The 18,984-nt window shown below is 40.7% G+C and overlaps 1 protein-coding gene across 2 annotated transcripts in view; it reads right to left on the reverse strand.

The window, feature by feature from the left end:
* Positions 1-1,731: 1,731 nt before the first annotated feature.
* Positions 1,732-18,984, reverse strand: part of AGBL1 (AGBL carboxypeptidase 1) — an 850,662-nt gene continuing 833,409 nt past the window's right edge. For both annotated transcript variants that reach the window (XM_050799227.1, XM_050799228.1), the window contains exon 23: positions 1,732-10,797. In XM_050799227.1, coding sequence (XP_050655184.1) covers positions 10,590-10,797 — 208 coding nt within the window. In that variant the 3' untranslated portion in view covers positions 1,732-10,589. The remainder of the gene's footprint in view (positions 10,798-18,984) is intronic.

An 18,984-nucleotide genomic window follows, 5' to 3' on the forward strand; every position in this document is an offset into this window, starting at 1 on the left:
TTTTATGAGTCAGGACTTCTCAGAGGCCCTCTTTGCTCCCCTGCCTTGAGTCATGCTGGGAAGTCCTCATCCTCTCTCTTCTCTCTTCTTCTCTCCCAGTGCACACCCCAGCCCCACTCCCTGAATCTTTGGTACCATTTAATGCACAGCAGAGCAGCTTTTCTTCCCTCACCCCAATAATGGTTGCTCACATTTGTATATCCCCAAATTCAAGAAACTGCCTCACCAAAGGAAGTCTCCATCTGCTTTGAATCTCTACCCTTCACAATGACAAGGCCTGGAACAAGGTTGTAGAGGTGATCTGCGTTTGTTTACTTGCCCTGTGGCTGCTGCTAGGTGACTGCTCTCTGTCTCCTTGCATGTTGCATGTAACTGTACAGCGGCCGGAACATTCAATGTGCTCAGTAATAATGAGCTCCCTTCCCCACACCTCTTGCACACATCCTCCCCTAAACGACCAGACTCAAAAGTCATTTTGATTGAAATCCTGAGTGTGTGCAAAGAGGCCAAGAGGAAGCTGGGTCCCAAATGCTGAGAGACAAGGTCGATGAGGGCAGCTGGCCCAGGCCCAGGCAGAGGCCAGGGACAGGAGAGGGACTGTGAAAGAACTCTCTCTCTCAACAACCAACAAAGAGTCAGTGAGGAGTGGGCGGGCCAACTGCACAGCGGGGAGGAAATGGGCCTGAGAGAGCAGCCACGCCTCTGCCCCATCTTCTGTATCTTCTCCCATGGTGGCGTCAAACTCCCCCTTCCAAGAGCACTTTAAACACCAGTGCAGCACCTAGCAGGCCAAAGCACGCAAATGAAAACGAATTAGATTCTTCCCTGCCCCACCCCAGCCCCAACTTTGCTGACTCAATTCATTCCCCCTCCTTTAGGTCTTCCTGTTTATGTTGTCACTTTGTTTTATTATTTATTTTTAGCCCTGATTTCAGAAGCTTTTATTCTGCTGGGCATTGGCAGGGTATCAACGGCACTGCTCTGCTCTCTGCTCTGAAAAGATCATTGTGCAGGCCTGGCCTCAGTCCCTGCAGAGACAGAACACTAGTGTGAGCCACCTCACGCTGCCTCTTCACCAGCCTGGCCAGCCCTGGGCCTGCTGGTGTTCTCTGCAGGCCCCGCCAGCACAGCATTCATGTTCATGAATATTAGAAATAGAAGTGAGCTTAGATTTCGTGTGGTCCAGCCCTTCACCCTCCAATGAAGAAACTGAGACCCAGAGGAAACAGTCAGCCCAAATCCATACATTGAAGTAACAGAGCCAGAGCCTAAACCTAAATGGTCTCTCAACTTCCGTTATAATGTTCTGTTCCATATGCTAGGGAATCACTTAAAGAACAAAATCATCATTTCCTGAAATTCACAATATGTGAAGACCAGAGTGCCTGATCCATTTTTATTATTTACATATTTTTTCTGGACTCTGAATATACTTACATTCACACACACACACACACACACACATATACACAAAGTCTAGGATATCAATAGGAGCTCCTCTCATCGTTCCCACAGGTTCTTCTCTTTGTTATTGTCCTTCTTTAAAAAATTAAAAAAAAAAATTGCTGTGAGCCAGTAGCAGCAACCTGGTGCGGCTTGCCTCCTTGGACAGGCTGCAATAGCAATGAAGCAAGGGACATGCTTCAGTTCCCAGGACAATGGTCTCTTTGACTGGGAATATACCAAACCAGAATTACAAGTGTGCAAGAATAAACAAGGCTGGAGTCAATCTAAAGTTGTTTTACACTCTGTTTTATTAAAGTCAATGCATTTCCGTTCCTATGTGCCCAGCTTAGGCTTGCTTAATTATAGACACCCGGGGTGAATGCTAATGTAGAGAGGACAGTCGGTGATTGGAAAACAAGGCCCTTTTCTGACCTCTACAGGCCATTTGGAGGAAACAAGAAACTGCTTCTGGAAAATTACCGACCAGGAGGCACCGCAAACAGGGGGCTGACGGAGGTTTCTCCTGGACGCTTCTTTGAAGCTCTGAGTTGGCTGGACTCAGGTGTGTCCTGCTTTCCTGCAGCTCTGCTCTCCATGTGTAAGAGGTTACTGAGGCAACGGGTAGGAGGTCATTCTCAGGAGACCTTTGTAACGGAAATTAAGATCTCAATCATTCAACACATATTTACAGAAGTCCCACCACATCTTGGGCACGATGCTAGGACCTTAGGATGTATCAGTGAGCAAAATTGTCTTTGTTCTCCAAGATATTACAGTCTTGGTGTGGTGGGGCAGGGAGGGGGGTGGTGGAGAAGGGACAGCAGAGTCCACAGGCAATGCCATACAACAAAAGCTGTGACTGGGTTTCTCTAAGACGACTGTAGGAACTCAGAATCAGATCATGGGAGACTTCTTGGGGGAGGCTACACCTAAGAACATAATGGATAGAATTAGGCACATGGATGGAAGAAAAGGGAACAGAAGAGTAAAGTGCTTTCTGAGAACTGAAAGTAAGTTTTTATGACTTTAACAGGGGCTGGTGTCAAGAGAAGAGACCAGAAAATTACATAGTGGCTGGATTTGAAAGGCCTCAAGCACTAGGTCCTATTTGCATTTTATCCTTAAGACCATGAGAGGTCACTGACAAGTTATAAGCAGTGAAAGTAGAAGCCGGTTTTCCTTCTCAATACCATCAGGCTACGCAGGGATGAAAGGGTTGGAAAGGAGTCACAACCAAAGGTGAGAAGAGTAGTCAGAAAAATTCCTGAAGTCCAGGTGAGAAATGGCCCAAGAAGAGAGAGAAGAAAGAACAGTGTTGTTGAGTGTGAGTCTTAGCTTTGGTTTGAGTCCAAAGCTAAGAATCAGACTCGCTAACATTGCAGATTCATCCATTTAGTGAAGATCGGAGTGCCAGCCTCGGCTAGACAGTGAGCTATGCATCTGGCAAACAAAGAAATCAAACAACACAGGTTTACTATTGGCATGATCAAATTTAGGAATTTGAAAGTACAGATTTTGTTGGAAGGAGATTTTGACTTTAAACCTGTTGAGTTTGAAGAGAAGCAGGATATTATGCAGAGATGTCCAGTATGAGTTACTTATATTTCAGTCAAGGACCTATAAGAACAACACACTTTCCTAGAGATGGAGAGTTGCTCCATAACCTCTCAGAGGGCCCTCAGGGGTCTTTGAAGAAAGATGCTTTTCCTTGGAGAGCAGGTTTAAGAGTCCAATTGCCTGAGTTAAGGTTGTGATCTGGTACTTACTACCTGTATCATCTCAGGCTAGCCCTTACATTCTTAATGCCCTCATTTATAAAGTGAGCATAACAACAGAGTTTAGCTCATCGGACTGAAATTTTATGCTTAAACATGATGACACCTGTGATGGTCTTAGACTGTTATACATACTAAGTGTTGGTAATTACCACATTAGCTGTAACTGTGTTATGGTTCATGTTCACCTCCTCTGGGGAAGTGGAAGGAGCATGAGTTGGGAAGTCAGATTTCCCTGGGAACAGATTCCAGCTCTGTCATTTACTAAGCATGTCTCTTTAAGTATGGGTGCACTTCATTTTAAAAATGACAATCATAATGTCCATTTATCCCACAGAGCTGGTACTGAGAGTGAAATGAGTCACCATGTGATTGTCTGAGCAGAGTAGAAACATAGGCAGATTTCTCCTCTTCTAATACCTCCCAAAATAACTTCCTCTTCATACTGAAGTGTGGATAGGGTGTGGTTGATAGCCTACCCCAGGACATTCATTCATTTAACCCCATACCCTGTACGTTTCGATGGCAGACCTGTTGGCCTCTCTGCTTCCTCTCCCGTCCTACAGCCAGTAGAGACAACGGAACTCAATGCCATGTCTTGCCCCGCCCTTCAAGACCAGGGCCACACTCACTTTAACTGAATAGCTCCAAATAATTGTGCTTAAGTGTTATTTATTTTGCCAGGAGTTGGTCATAATACTTGTCTGGTACTAAGAAATTATTTTAACCCCATAAGAGCCTAGAGACTATAAAAGATCATTGAAATCCCCCCATGGAGAATCATCTTTGCTTCAGCCTTTTATTTATTTATTTTTAGACAGAGTACAGGGTCTCACACTGTCACCTAGGTGGGAGTGCAGTGGTGCGATCACGACTCACTGTAGCTTCAACCTTCCAGGTTCAGGTGATCCTCCCACCTCAGCCTCCCTAGTAGCTGGGACTACAGGCATGCACCATCATGGCTGACTATTTTTTTTTCTTTATTTTTGTAGATTCAGGGTCTAACTATGTTGTCCAGGCTGATCTCAAACTCCTGGGCTCAAGGGATCCTCCCAGCATGGCCTCCCCAAATTCTGGGATTACAGTTGTGAGCCACCACACCTTGCCTGCTTCAGCCTTGTAAACAGTCAGTGCTCTCCTCTGTTAAGCTACTTGTCATAAGACCTAAATGTGGCTCATTCGGTAATTCTCTCATAGTCTGTATTCTCTACCAATGATACTGAACCCATTTTACTTTGCACTGGAACTGACCCAGAATATATACACACTTCAAGTTCAGTTTATGTCACGTGCTGATGAGAGGTGAGTCCCATCTTCTACCCAAAAGGCCTTCATCTTGACTTCTGTCTGACCGTAGAGCCTAAAATCATCAACTAGCTACCCCTCACCTGTCATGTGTCTGAGAATCAACCTTCCCTCACTCATTGTTATGCTTAAAGCCCTGTGCCATGTGTGTGTGTGTGTGTGTGTGTGTGTGTGTGTGTGTGTGTGTGTGTGTGTGTATGTGGTGGGGAACTCAAGCTCAGTTTCAGCTCCATTATGTTGAATTGTGTGTGTGTAATAGATGATTTTAAGTTATACGCAATTGTATCTTTTTATTATTAGGCACTGAAAGGTTGTATATAATCCATTTTTATCTCAAAATTCCCTTTTACCACTTTCTTTTTTCTTTTCTAAAGAACACTTTTTATCAAACATTGGTAGCATGAAGACAAAATGCAACACAAACAAAAGAGGACATCTGTTGGGAAGACAGCAGCAGGCTCCAGACCTGATGAATTATTTTTGCCCAGAAAATCCCTCCTGGTGAGCACCAGGCTACTATGCATGTCTTTCCAAGACTAGAGCGTTTGGGGAGCTGGGGTGAGCTGTACCAGCAGGGCAAAACAAATCCATCATTTTAATGCGAATCCAAATGCTGAGATCCACCATGAGGGTCATTCTTCTGAGGCCCTAACAAGGATGACTTATGTCAGGCATTTCCTGGGAGCCCCTTCTCTTGGCATAGGGCAGAGGCTCCCTTTGGAATATGAAATCAACTCTACAGCACCATTTTCCAGGCTCATAAATGGAAGGGTGTAATATGACCTTCCTTGTGTTGGCAACCCTCAAGGTGAGCTTGTAACTTAGGGAGCAGGTTAATTTCAAATGTTCTTGGTGGCTCTGAATCCTCTTTCTGGAAGGAGACTGAAGTCAATGGATGGAATTCTTGGATGCTGATTCTTATTGATGGGATTGCAAGGAGGGCCCAGGCAACCAAGTTAGCATGATACCTATGGAGCTGCACAGCCGGTTCTCACCAACGGGAGCATAGGAGCCAGAGCACCTGGGTAAATATGGCAGCTCCGGGGAACCCTTGGAGATGCCACCCCTCCATTATCACCACTCTATTTTAACATTTGCACAACACAGGTTAGGACAAGAACACTCTGCCCCTTGTTAAGCTCGCCTCACACTCGGAAGTCTTCCATGGCAACCACCAGCTTGAGAGGCCAGGCTGCACTTGTGCTAGACGTCCTTTTAGTGAAACCAGTTTCCCTTTCTATAACACAAACTCTTCTTTGAGATGGAAAATGGAGGGATTTAAGGAAAATAAGTGAGGTTTTATTGAGACATTGGATGTCCAGGTTTGAAGCTGAGGGGAAGACACATTTTTGAACACTTGCAATGTGTTAAGAACTATGTTAGGTACAGGGACAGATGCCAAGATAATAGTAGGTTTGTGCACTTTAGAGCTCACTATTCAATGGTGAGTGGGGGTGTGGGTGTAAAAGGTATATATATCAAGTTAAAAATAAGCATAGTATAAAAGAGATATATAAACAGGGCAATAGGGGCATGGAGGAGAGATTATATATAACTTGGCATTGGGTGATGAGGACAAGTTTTACAGAAGAAAGATGATATTTGAACTGGGTTTTGGTATTCACAAATGGAACGGGAGATTCTTATCAGAGGCAGAGGAAAAATATGAAAATGTTAGAAAAATCAAAGAGGACATTTAGGGAGCTGTGTGGCATAAGAAGTGCACATGCATAAGTGTGGCTTAAGAACACACACATGCATAAATGCATGAGAGAAAACATGAGGGTATGCTCAGTGGCAAATCGAAGAGAATAAAGAGTGGCAGAACCTGAGGCTGTCAAGGAGATTGGGGCCAGACTATAAAGGGATCTGTTGAGACATTTAGACTTCCTTCTAAAGGAAATGTGGAGCCACAAAGCCTCTTATCAGAGGAAAGTGTTATGAACGGTCAGTAGTTTCCACCCTCGGGAGCTCATGGGTGGCAAGTCTTGGGCTTCTATTCTAACAATGGAACTATCCTAAAGGTGAAATCAGAGAGCTCCCAAACTTTGCCCATCAAAGTTTCACCAGGCTGTCCCAGGAAGCTGCAGGCCCCCACAGCCCTTTAGCCCCAGTTCCAGTCCTGCATGCAGAGCACCGGATGACAGCTGGTACAGGACAGTATGCACTTGGCCTGGCCCCAACATCGCCTCTCTGGACTGTCCTCTCCTCTGCACATTTTGGACCACATTTGCTTCGCATTATGGCCTACAACTCCTTGGAATTCTTGGGTCATCTTAGTTTGGCTCTGAGTTTGGTAGAACACGTTTTTTTCCGAACAATTCACTGAAGTGGTCCAGCCAGCAAGAAAAAGTCCTGGCTTGACTGGAGGAATGGCTCTTATAACTATTGAGAGTTAACTCTCAAGTAAGTACTCTCTAACTCTGGATGGAAGACTGGTGAGATGTGACACAGAACAGCCTTCAGTCCTAGCAGGAAGGGAGAGAGGTCTGCTCCCACGTCCCCTCTTCCCTCCAGTCAATTGCCTTCCCAACTCACTGGCACCTGGGCTTAGGTGCTCAGGACCTTCACCTGGGTCCCCAACATCACTAGGTGTTAGGTACACCTCTCCTTGTTCTCCTTCTGCTTCCTGATGTACCTCTGATTTCTAGGAAACCTTCCAAACTGGCTATCATGTAGGCCACCAACATTCAACATGTCCCCAAACTGCAATTATTATCTTTCACCTGAATGCAAACCTTCTGCTCTTCAAATATAGTAATTTCACACCTGGGGCACTCCTCAAACTACTGAACAACCAGCATAGCGGGAGCACCAAACCCTCAGCCATAAACAAGGGAGCAGTGGTGCTGGTACAGACATGCTGATATCAGTCACTGGCATGCCTCTGCTGAAAGCTCTTTAAGTCTCCCCCATTACATTCAGAATTAAGTTCAGCCTCTTCATCAAGGAATGCCAAATGCTGCTTTATCTGACTGCTGTCTTTTTCCGTTTCATCTCTTGTCACTCTCCTCCTTTTCTCACATACAAATACATCTTTTAAACCAGTCACACTGAACATTTTATTTCAAGCTCTAACTCTACCACAGAGCCTTTGCACAAAATCTTTCCACTCCTTCGCATGTCTTTTCTCCCTCTGTACCTGAAAACTCCTGCATATTCTTCAAGAATCACCCAAATTATGACCTTCTTTTGGTAGACTTTTACCACAACTGCCACCCCCATTAGATTAGGTGTTTTTGTAATATTCTTTGCATAGTTCCATAATGGCATGGGCCACACTGCATTAAATTAGAATGTTTATTGTTCTTCTTTCCCTGGTTACTGAGGGCACAAAATGGGTCTTTCTTATCTGCATCCATAGAGTTTAGTTAAGTGCATGATCCATAGTTGGTGGTTAAATATACATTTGTTACATAGATGGATCAACAAATACTTCATGTTCCTGACTTTTTCTGAACATGCCACACAAAAACTTATCTGTCGCAGTCACATTTTTTCAGAAACATGCTGGATGACCAGAAGCTAACCCCCAAAATTAATTTGGGCTGAAATGATAATTAATAAGCTAGCATCATTCCCACCTCTCTCAGCAATTACATTTCAATATTATCTTCTTGAATCCTCAAAGCAAAGAAAAATCAGCACTATTATGCTAGCCTTTATTTAAGAGTGGAAAGATTAAATATGGGAGGAGTTAAGAGATATATAGTGTTTGGGTTTCACTTTCAGTGTCTTTGCTGATATTCTTCAAATTTCTTACATATGTTACAGAAACATACATGTCTTAATATGAAGAATAGATGTACAATTTCTGAACTACAGCACGGAAATTTGGAAAAGAGTTAAAAAAATAAGAGACTATTAATAACACTGTCAACTCCCAAAATCATGACACAGATGCCTTTCTTCTATTCCTTGGAGTTAATCTAGTTTTGTTCTGTGGCTTTCTGCTGGTCAGGAGGTGTGTGCTATAAGTTTCATCTGAGATTATTCTAATATATCCAAAACTCCCTTGGTGGTATTTGGAACATCAGGAGAAGTCTTTTGGCAGATATGTAATCCCCCAATAGGTATTATCATCTTTTCCCTTAGTATTCAGACTTTTACTTCAAACTTCAAATTTTAGCTGGGCCCACCTCAAATAAAGACTATGTTTTCTAAACTCTCTTGCAGCTACCTATGGTTATAGGCCCATTTTTTTTCCAGCTGATGGGATTAAGAAGAAATATTATATATTGCTTTTGGAAAGATAGAAAACAGGCGTTTCTTTTTGTGTTCTTCTTGCTACTGTCTGGGATGCAGATGCAATGACTGATGCTTCAGCAGCCATTCTAGACCAAGAGTAGAAGCAACACACAGTAGACCCAGACAACTGCAGAAGCCAGGTCTCTGACACCATGCAGCCATGACACTAGGACTGGTCTTCCAGTGTGTAAAATTCCACAGGAAAGAGAACTAGACTTATGCCTTATGAAAGCTACTACTATGATACGTTGTCCATCTCTTGCAGCTAAACCTAATCCTAACTAAATACATATGACATCTAAAACAGCCTAAATTTGACCTAGCATATTCTATCTCTCACTCTACCACTGCCTTTGTTATCCCTTCTTATCCTTTCTTCGCAGGTCTTGTACACTTCATTATTCAAATAACTAAGTTGCTTCCTTCTGAATGCTGAAAGGCCTTGCTCCATTTTCATCTGTTTTAAGTCAGTCCAACCTCCTAGATTCTGCTCCTGTGTAATCTCCTTCCCAGCTCCCTTCCAGTAAGAGGGCATATTTCCTACCATGTGACTCCAGAGAATTCTGGATTCTGGGTTTGTTGTTGTTGTTGTTGTTGTTGTTATTTGAGACAGAGTCTTGCTCTGTCACCCAGGCTGGAATGCAGTGGTGCGATCTCGGCTCACTGCAACCTCCACCTCCCAGGTTCAAGCGATTCTCCTGTCTTAGCCTCCCAAGTAGCTGCGATTACAGGTGTGTGCCACCATACCTGGCTAATTTTTGTAGAGATGGGGTTTAGTAGAGATGGGTTTCACCATGTTGTCCAGGCTGGTGAGAATTTTTTTTTAACTGTCAGAATTCTTACATAGAATGTTCTGTTGTGTTATGAAGAAAAATAAGCCGATGTTGTTGTGTACCAAATGCTAAGCTATACTTTTATAGATTATCTCATTTCATCCTACAATAACTTTATGATATAGATATGCTTATCCACATTTTATATATAAGAAAACTGAAGTTTGGGAAAATTTAATTACTTGCCTAAGTTGTCATAACAAGCAACTGCCAGATCTAGCATATGAACCATATCTGTCTGATTCTGAAATGGATAAATTTTCCAGTAGGTCTTGCTACTTCCTAGCATTATGTTTGGTGGTCTGAGTACATATGATCTTAAAATCTGTGAAGATCAGTGACCATGTCTTATTTCTTAGAGTCTAGTGCAGCTTCTGGCCTGTACCACATATGTAAAATATATGCTGCTTGAGAAGATCACAGATGAAGCCTGCAATTACTTGGATGCACAGTTTTTCATGTTCGAGCACCCAGCACCTGAAAACCCTGCCAAGATCCCCAGCATCTCAGTGGTTTGTTCTGGGGAGCTCAAATGCTATGGTGGGGAGATAACAGTGGAAGATAATACTCATATATGGAACAACTTAAATAACCACTTAGAATTCTGACTGAGAAGCCAAGAAGAAGCCCAACTCTTCTACTTCCAGCTTGCTCCAGTTCAAGCACAGGAATGGAGAATAACTCAGAACAATCTTGAAAGGATCCATGGTAATCTTGAGGCTACCCAGGAGTCCCATTCTAAGTACAATGGCAGCTTGCATAGGCCTCAGGGGTGACCTAACTCTACATATAAAATGTTATAAAGTGGCTAGCTTCTATGCATAAGGAAACTAAAAATCTGGAAATGGGGTTGCTGAGCTCACATAGGCTGGCTTTTTTCTCTGACATATACACTCTGTGTGTCTGATGATGAAGCAGCAGTAGCATAGCTGCTAGTCCAATCCAATGGTTGGAGACACAGAACTTGCTGTGAACCTCGGGCCTATGGGATGGCTTCTCCTTCCTGCCCTGGTGTCTCCTCTTCTTCCTCTCCCTCATCCTTATTCGAGGCGCACTCCTGGATCCTCCGGTCCAGCTCGGACAAGCTCCCTTCCTGGTCTGAGCTGCTGTCTGTACTGTAATCAATCTCCTCCATGCAGGCAGGTTCATCCTCCAGTTCCGAAGGGGCGCTGCCACTGCTGCTGCTGCACCTGCCATTGGGTCCCAGGAAATATGGAGAAGAAAGGAAGAAGAGGAAGGTAGACAGGGAAAATGTACAAAGGGAAAGGGAAATAGAAGGAGGAAGATGGGGAAGAGGAGAGAGAAATGAAAAGAGAATTTAGCCAAAAAAGGGAACACATTCAATTGGTTGGAACAGGAGAGTGGAGAGTGGAAGTTTCCTGCTCTGAGTTTTAATCTCAGGTCACTGCTCCTTTAAATGTGTCATATGCACACTCCCCTGTGTCCTCAACCTTGAGGCTGGGGGGAAAGTTGTATACAATTTGCAGGCTTCTTTCTTCCTTTGCCAGCAGAGTCTGCATTTCTTAGCCCTATTTCCAATCAGAAGATGTGCACAGCCTCACATATTTAGAATTTTTCAAAGTAGTTTAGGCTTTAAGTGAACAATCAGAGAAGGCCATCCTTGAGTGTCTGAGAATGCCATGTCATTTTCTTCCAAGAAAGAGTGGGATTGGAATGCAGGTAGACAGAACTCAAAGCCCTCATGCTTCCCACTCCAATAAACAGCACTATGAGTCATATTGCATGATTCTCCTTCATCATGATGAATGATTTATAGGAGCTGGAAAATTAATCCAGGTTGAAATTAACACATGAGAGAGTAAGTGGGCAAACAGCACTCTGCTTCTACAGTGTTTGTGCTTTCTCACTTATGCCCTCTCTCCAGTTTATTAACAAATGGAAGATCAACAGGGGTTGACCAGCAAGAGACAGAAGAGGACAGTAGAAATGAACAATAACAAAAACTTTACTGCATATTGTGAGCAGGGGGAGTTTCCTCCCAAGGAGCTGTATGTCTCCCTCATTTGCATGAGGCACCTTCGTTCCTGAAGACTTTCTAATCACTCCCTACTTAGGACTTAACCAATTAGGATTAGCAGTGTGCTGGGTTTCTACTCCGTGATTTATAGAAGGCAAGCACTTCATAAATCAGGCAGAGCTGTTCATCCACCTGCCTCGCCATAAACAATGAAAATGGGTAATCAGCGGCATGGTTACATGTTAGCTCGGGAAATGAATCAAAGACCAGTGTCTTAATTGTCTGCTGACTGATGTGAGCTGGTTCTGTGCTCTCCAGGCTGCGGTACCCGGAACTGAAGGTCTGGTGGGACATTGCCTGAATGGAGAGGAAGGGGAAGAGATATGAAACTTGTTTCTACAGCACCACAACATTAAATTGTTATCATATTTTACAGGCTGACTTGTGGGTAATAAAGTAGCTGAGTAAAGGAAGGCAAGAGCTGCCCCAGCTGCAACACAGGCTCAAGTCATCAAGAACCCTGGGAGCCTGTGCCTCACCTGCCATCATGCTAGGTATGGAGGTGTCAGTGTCATGCAATGTCAAGAGCCTGTGTTTAAATATTGGCTGTGGGACTTTGGAAAAACTGCTTAATCTCATAGAATGTCAATAATAATACCTCAATAGTTGCATTGAATACTAAATGAGAAAACACATGGATGTTGTCTAGCAGAGTATTCTGTGAAATAAAGACAATCACCACATTTTAATTCCATTTCTCTGCTGTCAATTCTGAAGAACATAGTGAAACATGGTGTGGAAGGAGAGCATGCATGTAGATTTGTTGCTTCACACCTGGGTTACCGCAATAACTACTGCAAAACCAGCCAAATTGGCACCACTAATAATTTATCTAAAACATCATTTTTATTATGCCACTTTCAAACTGTAGAACTCGCAATGATGCTCCCTTGCCTATTAGTGCAATGTGAGTATTGATGAACAGGGCTTTCCTACAGTGTCCACTGTAGGAACAGTGTAGGAACAACAAGGCCAATCTTGCTTAAGTAAGGTCCTGCCTTACATCCTGCACAGTTGGCTCTAGTCACTCATGAACTTGCAGTTCTCCTGCTCATCAAGTTGTCAAGTTGTACTTGTTGTGATCATTTAGACATACCAGACGTAATGTTTTCCCAAGCCTTCACAATTTCATAAAATGGTCTGCCAACCCCTCAACGTACAACCAAATGCAGCATTTTTTAAAAGCTCATTTTAATTTCTACGAAATGACTATTTTGATAACTCCATCTCTTAATGAAATTTCCATTTTCTAAATATGAGCCTTTACAAATTAATTTATTTTTATCATTAACATGGTTATAGTCTTATTGTCAATAAGACCCATGCCTCTGTCAGATTTATGTTTATTTTATACTATAGAACACCTAGAATGTAATGAGATCATACTAGACATGCAATAAAGAGTTCTTGAATTGAACATGTAACAGGGGTATATATAGAATAACCCATATTTGAAACATCTTTTGTGGAATTACTTTTTTATTTATTTTTTAAAGATTTTTATATATGGATTATACCACAATTATTGTGTCTGTGAATTTTAGTGATTTATAACAAATATGGTTTTCTTTGTCATTTATATAAAACACATGTAATATGTTTATATATAATAATATACATTTGATATATAAATAAAATAAATATAATAGATTCCACAAATAGAATATATAATACTTATTACATATGATATAATACATTATGTAACATAATATATTATAAACATATATATAAATTTAGGAGTCTTAAATCATTTAATTTTATCTCTCACTCATTTGCCCAAATGCAATGTAAGCATTCTAATAATTAAGGAATTAAGATATATATTCAAGGACTTTCACTTCTGAAAAGATGAAGAAGTATTTCTACCTTTTCCTCTTCCTAATTTCCTTCAATATTATAGATTAAAATATCATATATTAAAAAAATAAGAAGACACTGTAAGGTGGATGGAGTGGGGAGAGAAAAAGGCAGACCATATCAGGGCCTCAGGACTAGCAGGTGGCATTGGCAATGATCTGTCTGGGTTTCCTTCAGACCTCATGTACTCTAGACTTGGAGCTAGAACAGCTGAGAACTGGAAATGTCAATAGGTGCAGATGATTAAAAGCCCCAACAAGAGCTTGTTTCCTCTAGCCACACGATGAGGAAGGGGGCAGCTTATCAAGAAAGAAAAGTTTGTTCTACTCCAGGCAAACACTACAGAATAACCAGTAGTCCCACCCCCATCCCCACCGACAAAAGCAGGGGGCCTAGGCTTCTACTCTCACCAGACTGTTAGAACATGCCCCAAACCCCCATCTCCCTCATGCTGAGGAGGAGGAGCAGGGAGAGAAGGCGGGGCGGGAGCCAAGACTTTTATCCCCACTGGGTAATAATGTGGCTTCCTCCCTTTCAATATCAGTAGAGGTTGTGTGGGGAACCTGGACCTCTACACGCAATTGTTGGTAACAAGACTGTCCCCTACCATTGGAGGGCATTGAGGAGGAACTCCTGCTGCTTCTGGCCAGAGTGGGATCAGCAAAGGCCTAGTGGGGAGCTGGAATTCCCACCATGGCCCAGCAGTAGCAAGGGGCACCTCCCCACATTGGGTGCCCCTGGAGGCCTAGTGGGGAACCTAGACTTCCACCCAACATCTGACAGTAACAAGCTCCCTTTTTCTGTTGTCTGAATGGTGTCAGAGAAGATCAGCTCAAACAGAAGTTTTAAATAAGATCCATAGCCTCATAGAGTAATACTCAAAATATCCAAGTTTCAACAGAAAATCACTCATCATACCAAGAATCAGGATAATCAAGACATGCCAACACCAAGATGATACAGCTGTTAGAATTATCTGACAAGGATTTTTAAAGCATGTAAGTGTTCTCATGAGTAATTATGGACACACATGAAACAAATGAAAAAAATAAAATGTCTCAGGAAAGAAACAGAAAATCCCAGCAATAAAGGTAGGGAAAATGAAGAAGAATAAATGGAAACTGGAGAGGTGGGAAATCCAATAACAGAATTATAGAACTCAGTAAAAAACACAATGTCTCAGCAAAGAGATGGAAGCTATAAAGAAAAATGAAATGAAAATTTTAGAATGAAAAAATATCAAAAGCTAGATAAAGGAAACTCAATAGAGGGACTCAACAGTAGAAAAGAGAAGGCAGAGGAAAGAATCAGTGAAGCTGAAAGTAGAAAAGTAGAAAAAAACCCAGTCTGAACAAAAGCATGAAAATAGACTTAAAAAAAAATAGAACATTAAGACCCTGTAGGACTATTATGAAAGATTTAATCTTCATTTCACCATTGTCCCAAAAGAAGAGAGTCTGTGAAGGTATCCAAAGAAATAATGTCTGAAAATGTGCTAAACTTTGCAAAAGACATAAACCTACAGATACAAGAAACTTAGAAAACCCCCAAACAGATAAAGCCAAAGAAATCAAGGCAAAGACAGATCATAGCTAAACTTCTTCAACTAAAGACAAACTTAAAATCTTGAAAGCTGTGGGAGAAACTTTAGGGGAACAATGACATAGGGAAAAACAATTAGAATGGCAGCAAAGTTCTCATCAGAAACCACAGAGGCCAGAAGAAAATGGCACACTATTTTTCAAGTGTTGAAAGCAAAGAACTGACAACCTAATACTCTAAAACTAGCAAAGATATCCTTCCAGAATGAAGGGAAACTTAAAACATTCTCATGGAAAGTAAAGTTTTGATAATTTTTCGCCAACAAATCTACCCTAAAAGAATGGCTAAGGGAAACTCTCTAAACGTAAGTAAAATAAAAAGAAATGTTTAACCGAAGCAGGCAGAACAGGCAACAAAAGAGTAAAAATATGAACAAATACAGATTTTTTCCCTAAGTTATTAAGATGATGTTTAACAGTTGAATTAAAATTTAGAAAATTGTGTGGTGTGTTTTACTATATAATATAAATATTTAAGATGTTCAACAACACTGGCTGTGAGGGAAATGCATTAAGACTATGATGAATATCACTGCCCACTTATGAAAAGAAATACAATTTTAAAGTAGTCACTATACCAAATGCTGGAGAGCAGACAGATGAGCCAGATCTCTAATACATTCCTGGTAGGAGTGTACAGCTGTTCTGGAATATAGTTTGTTAGTTTCTTTAGAAACTCAAAACACACTTTGCAAAATGAACCACAGTTACACTCTTGGACATTACACCCAGATGTCCACACTGACACCTGTACATGATAGTTTACAGCAGCTTGATTTGTAATAGCCAAACCTAGAAACATCAAAATGTCTAAAAATAGGTGAATGGTTAATGAACTGTGGGACCTGCATACCAGGGAATACTACTCAGCCACAAGAATAAATGTATTATTATTAATATTGATATTAATAGTTTTGCTGTTTGAACATTAACCAGTTAAAACTTTAATGTAATAATTTAAAAAAATTCATCCACAACAGAACAAAGATATGTAAAATGCTTAGTCATAAAGGCAATAAAAACTATGTAGGTTTACATGAAAAAAGGACCAAATTTCAGTATGGGTAATAAAGTGACACTTAAATGCATACAAAGAAAATTATAAACTATTTTGAAGTGAATATTTTACTCAATTATTAAAATTTTTGAAATTGTTTGAAATGTAACTAGAAGACCAAATCACCAACAAAAACATGGAATTGGGTTAAAAGAAAAAATTATTTAAAGAAAGGGTCATGAGGGGTTACTTGCTCTATTCATGTTAGGACTCTTTATAAGCTAGTCTAACAAAACATAGTAAAGCTAAAGAAATAAAAATATAGTGCAATAGAAGAGAAAGTTGGAAATGAAAACACCATTATGTATACAAGCTATTACACTATAAGAGGTTTTTTTTTTGTTTGTTTCTCCAAATAGAGCACCTGTGCAACAATTTTGGCATGAAAACAAGTTATAACCCTATCTCACACCATGATAAAAATGTAATTCTAAATGGCTTGAAAATATTAAGAAAATACATTTAAAAAACCAAAAGAAAACACAATTAATGTTTTCTCAAACTTATGATGGAATTCTTTCTAAATTTGACACCAAAGTCAATTGAACTCTTTAAAAAAATCTTTTAGAAATGAAACAGAAATCTAAAACCTGGTCAACATATTTGAAAGCCATATAAAAAACCAGAAAAGTTTTGCAATGTGGAAAACCATCGAATGGTCATTATCTGGAGTACTTAAAGAATTCTTATAACTTGGCCAAACAAAATCCTCACCAATGAAAAATGATCAGGGGTATGAAGAGAAAACTTACAAATGTAGAATATGGGAATTAAAAAAATAAGGAAAAAATTAAAAAGTGAGGCTTACGCTAAGTAAAATAAGAATAGTTACTATAATGGGATGTCACTGTTCATGTATAAAATTGACACTAAATATGTAAGAAGATTATTAAGTGTTGCAGTAGAGAGGGTCTAGGTAAACTGATACCTTTGCAAGTGCTGAATGGTGGCACAGTCTTTCCAGAAAGTGATCTTCAAGAATTATCAAAAGCTTTAAAAAAAGACACAATCTTTCACCCAGATATTCGACATCTTATTAGTAAAAAGGTTGGGCAGAGATATTTATTTTGCATACCAGGAAGTTCATTCTAGCATTGTTTACAGAAGGAAGAACACACAAGCAAACAAACAAACAAAAACAAACAAAAACAAACAAACATTCTGATATAAGATAGTCGGTATAAGATACTTGTCTTTTCTGAACTCTCAAAAAATAAAAGTCCAAAAAAAATTCAATTACACTGAAATTAGAAATCAGCTTTAACCTCAAACTATAGAGTATGAAAAATATGTGCTAAATATACTTAAGTTTGGAAAATTTAAAGAAAGAACTAAGAATGGATAAATTATTTTCCAGTATGTCAAGCAGGCTGAGGATTCTTCTGAAAATTACTAAGCATTCTGATAAGACCAACCAAAAATCTCTCTGAGGAATTTTAGGTTCCTGAGATTAAACTAGGAAAAGTAAGAAACATACGTGTATTAGTCAGGGTTCTCTAAAGGGACAGAACGAATAGGATCGATGAATATATGAAGGGGAGTTTATTCGGATAATTGACTCACACGATCACAAGGTGAAGTCCCACAATAGGCTGTCCACAAACTGAGGAGCCAGAAAGCCAGTCTGAGTCCCCAAAACCTCAAAAGTAGGGAAGCTGACAGTGCAGCCTTCAGTGTGTGGCTGAAGGCCTGAGAGCCCCTGGCAAATCACTGCTGTAAGTCCGAGAGTCCAGAAGTTGAAGAACTTAGAGTCCGATGTTCAAGGGCAGGAAGCATCCAGCATGGGAGAAAGATGAAGGCCAGAAGACTCAGCCAGTCTAGTCCTTCCATGTTCTTCTGCCTGCTTTATTCTAGCTGTGCAGGCAGTTGATTAGATGGTGCCCACCCAGATTGAGGGTGGATGTGCCTCTCCCAGTCCGCTGACTCAAATGTTAATCTCCTTTGGCACATCCAGAAATAATACGTTGCATCCTTCAATCTAATCAAGTTAACACTTAGTATTAACCATCACAATATGCATCAGGCGGCAATGTTATGACCAAAGCACAGTGTGCATGGCTAGGACTAAAGGGACATCAGGCCAGGATCATTTTTCCATGACATGCACAGCTAATTCAGATGAATTGTCTTCATGTGAGGTAAGATGAAGAACAAATCAAGACTTGATATACCCAATAAATATATACAAGTATTACCGAATATAAATTTTAAAGAATTTTAAGATTTTGAAATGTAGAATTTCAAGCTACATTTTTAACATTTATTTTAGGTTCAGGGGTACACGTGAAGGCTTGTTATACAGGTAAACTTGTGTCATGGGGGTTCGTTGTACAAATTATTTCATCACTCAGCTATTAAGCCAGTACCTAAGAGTTCTCTTTTCTGCTCCTCTCCCTCCTCCCCGCCTCTACCCTCAAGTAGATTCTAGTGTCTGTTGTTTCCTTTTTGGATTCAAAAGTTCTCATCATTTAGCTCCCACTTATAAGTGAGAACATGTGGTATTTGATTTTCTGCTCTTGCTTTAGTTTGCTGAGGATAATGGCCTTCAGCTCCATCCACGTTCCCCCAAAAGACAAGATCTCATTCTTTTTTATGGCTGCATAGTATTCCATGGTGTATATGTACCACGTTTTCTTTACCCAGTCTATCATCGATGGGCATTTAGGTTGATTCCATATCTTTGCTATTGTGTATCATGCTGCAATAAACATTCATGTGCATGTGTCTTTGTGGTAGAATGATTTATATTCCTCTGGGTATATACTCAGTAATGGAATTGCTGGGTTGAATGGTAGTTCTGCTTTTAGCTCTCTGAGGAATCAGC

Source organism: Macaca thibetana, chromosome 7, assembly GCF_024542745.1.
Source record: "Macaca thibetana thibetana isolate TM-01 chromosome 7, ASM2454274v1, whole genome shotgun sequence".
Taxonomy (NCBI): domain Eukaryota; kingdom Metazoa; phylum Chordata; class Mammalia; order Primates; family Cercopithecidae; genus Macaca; species Macaca thibetana.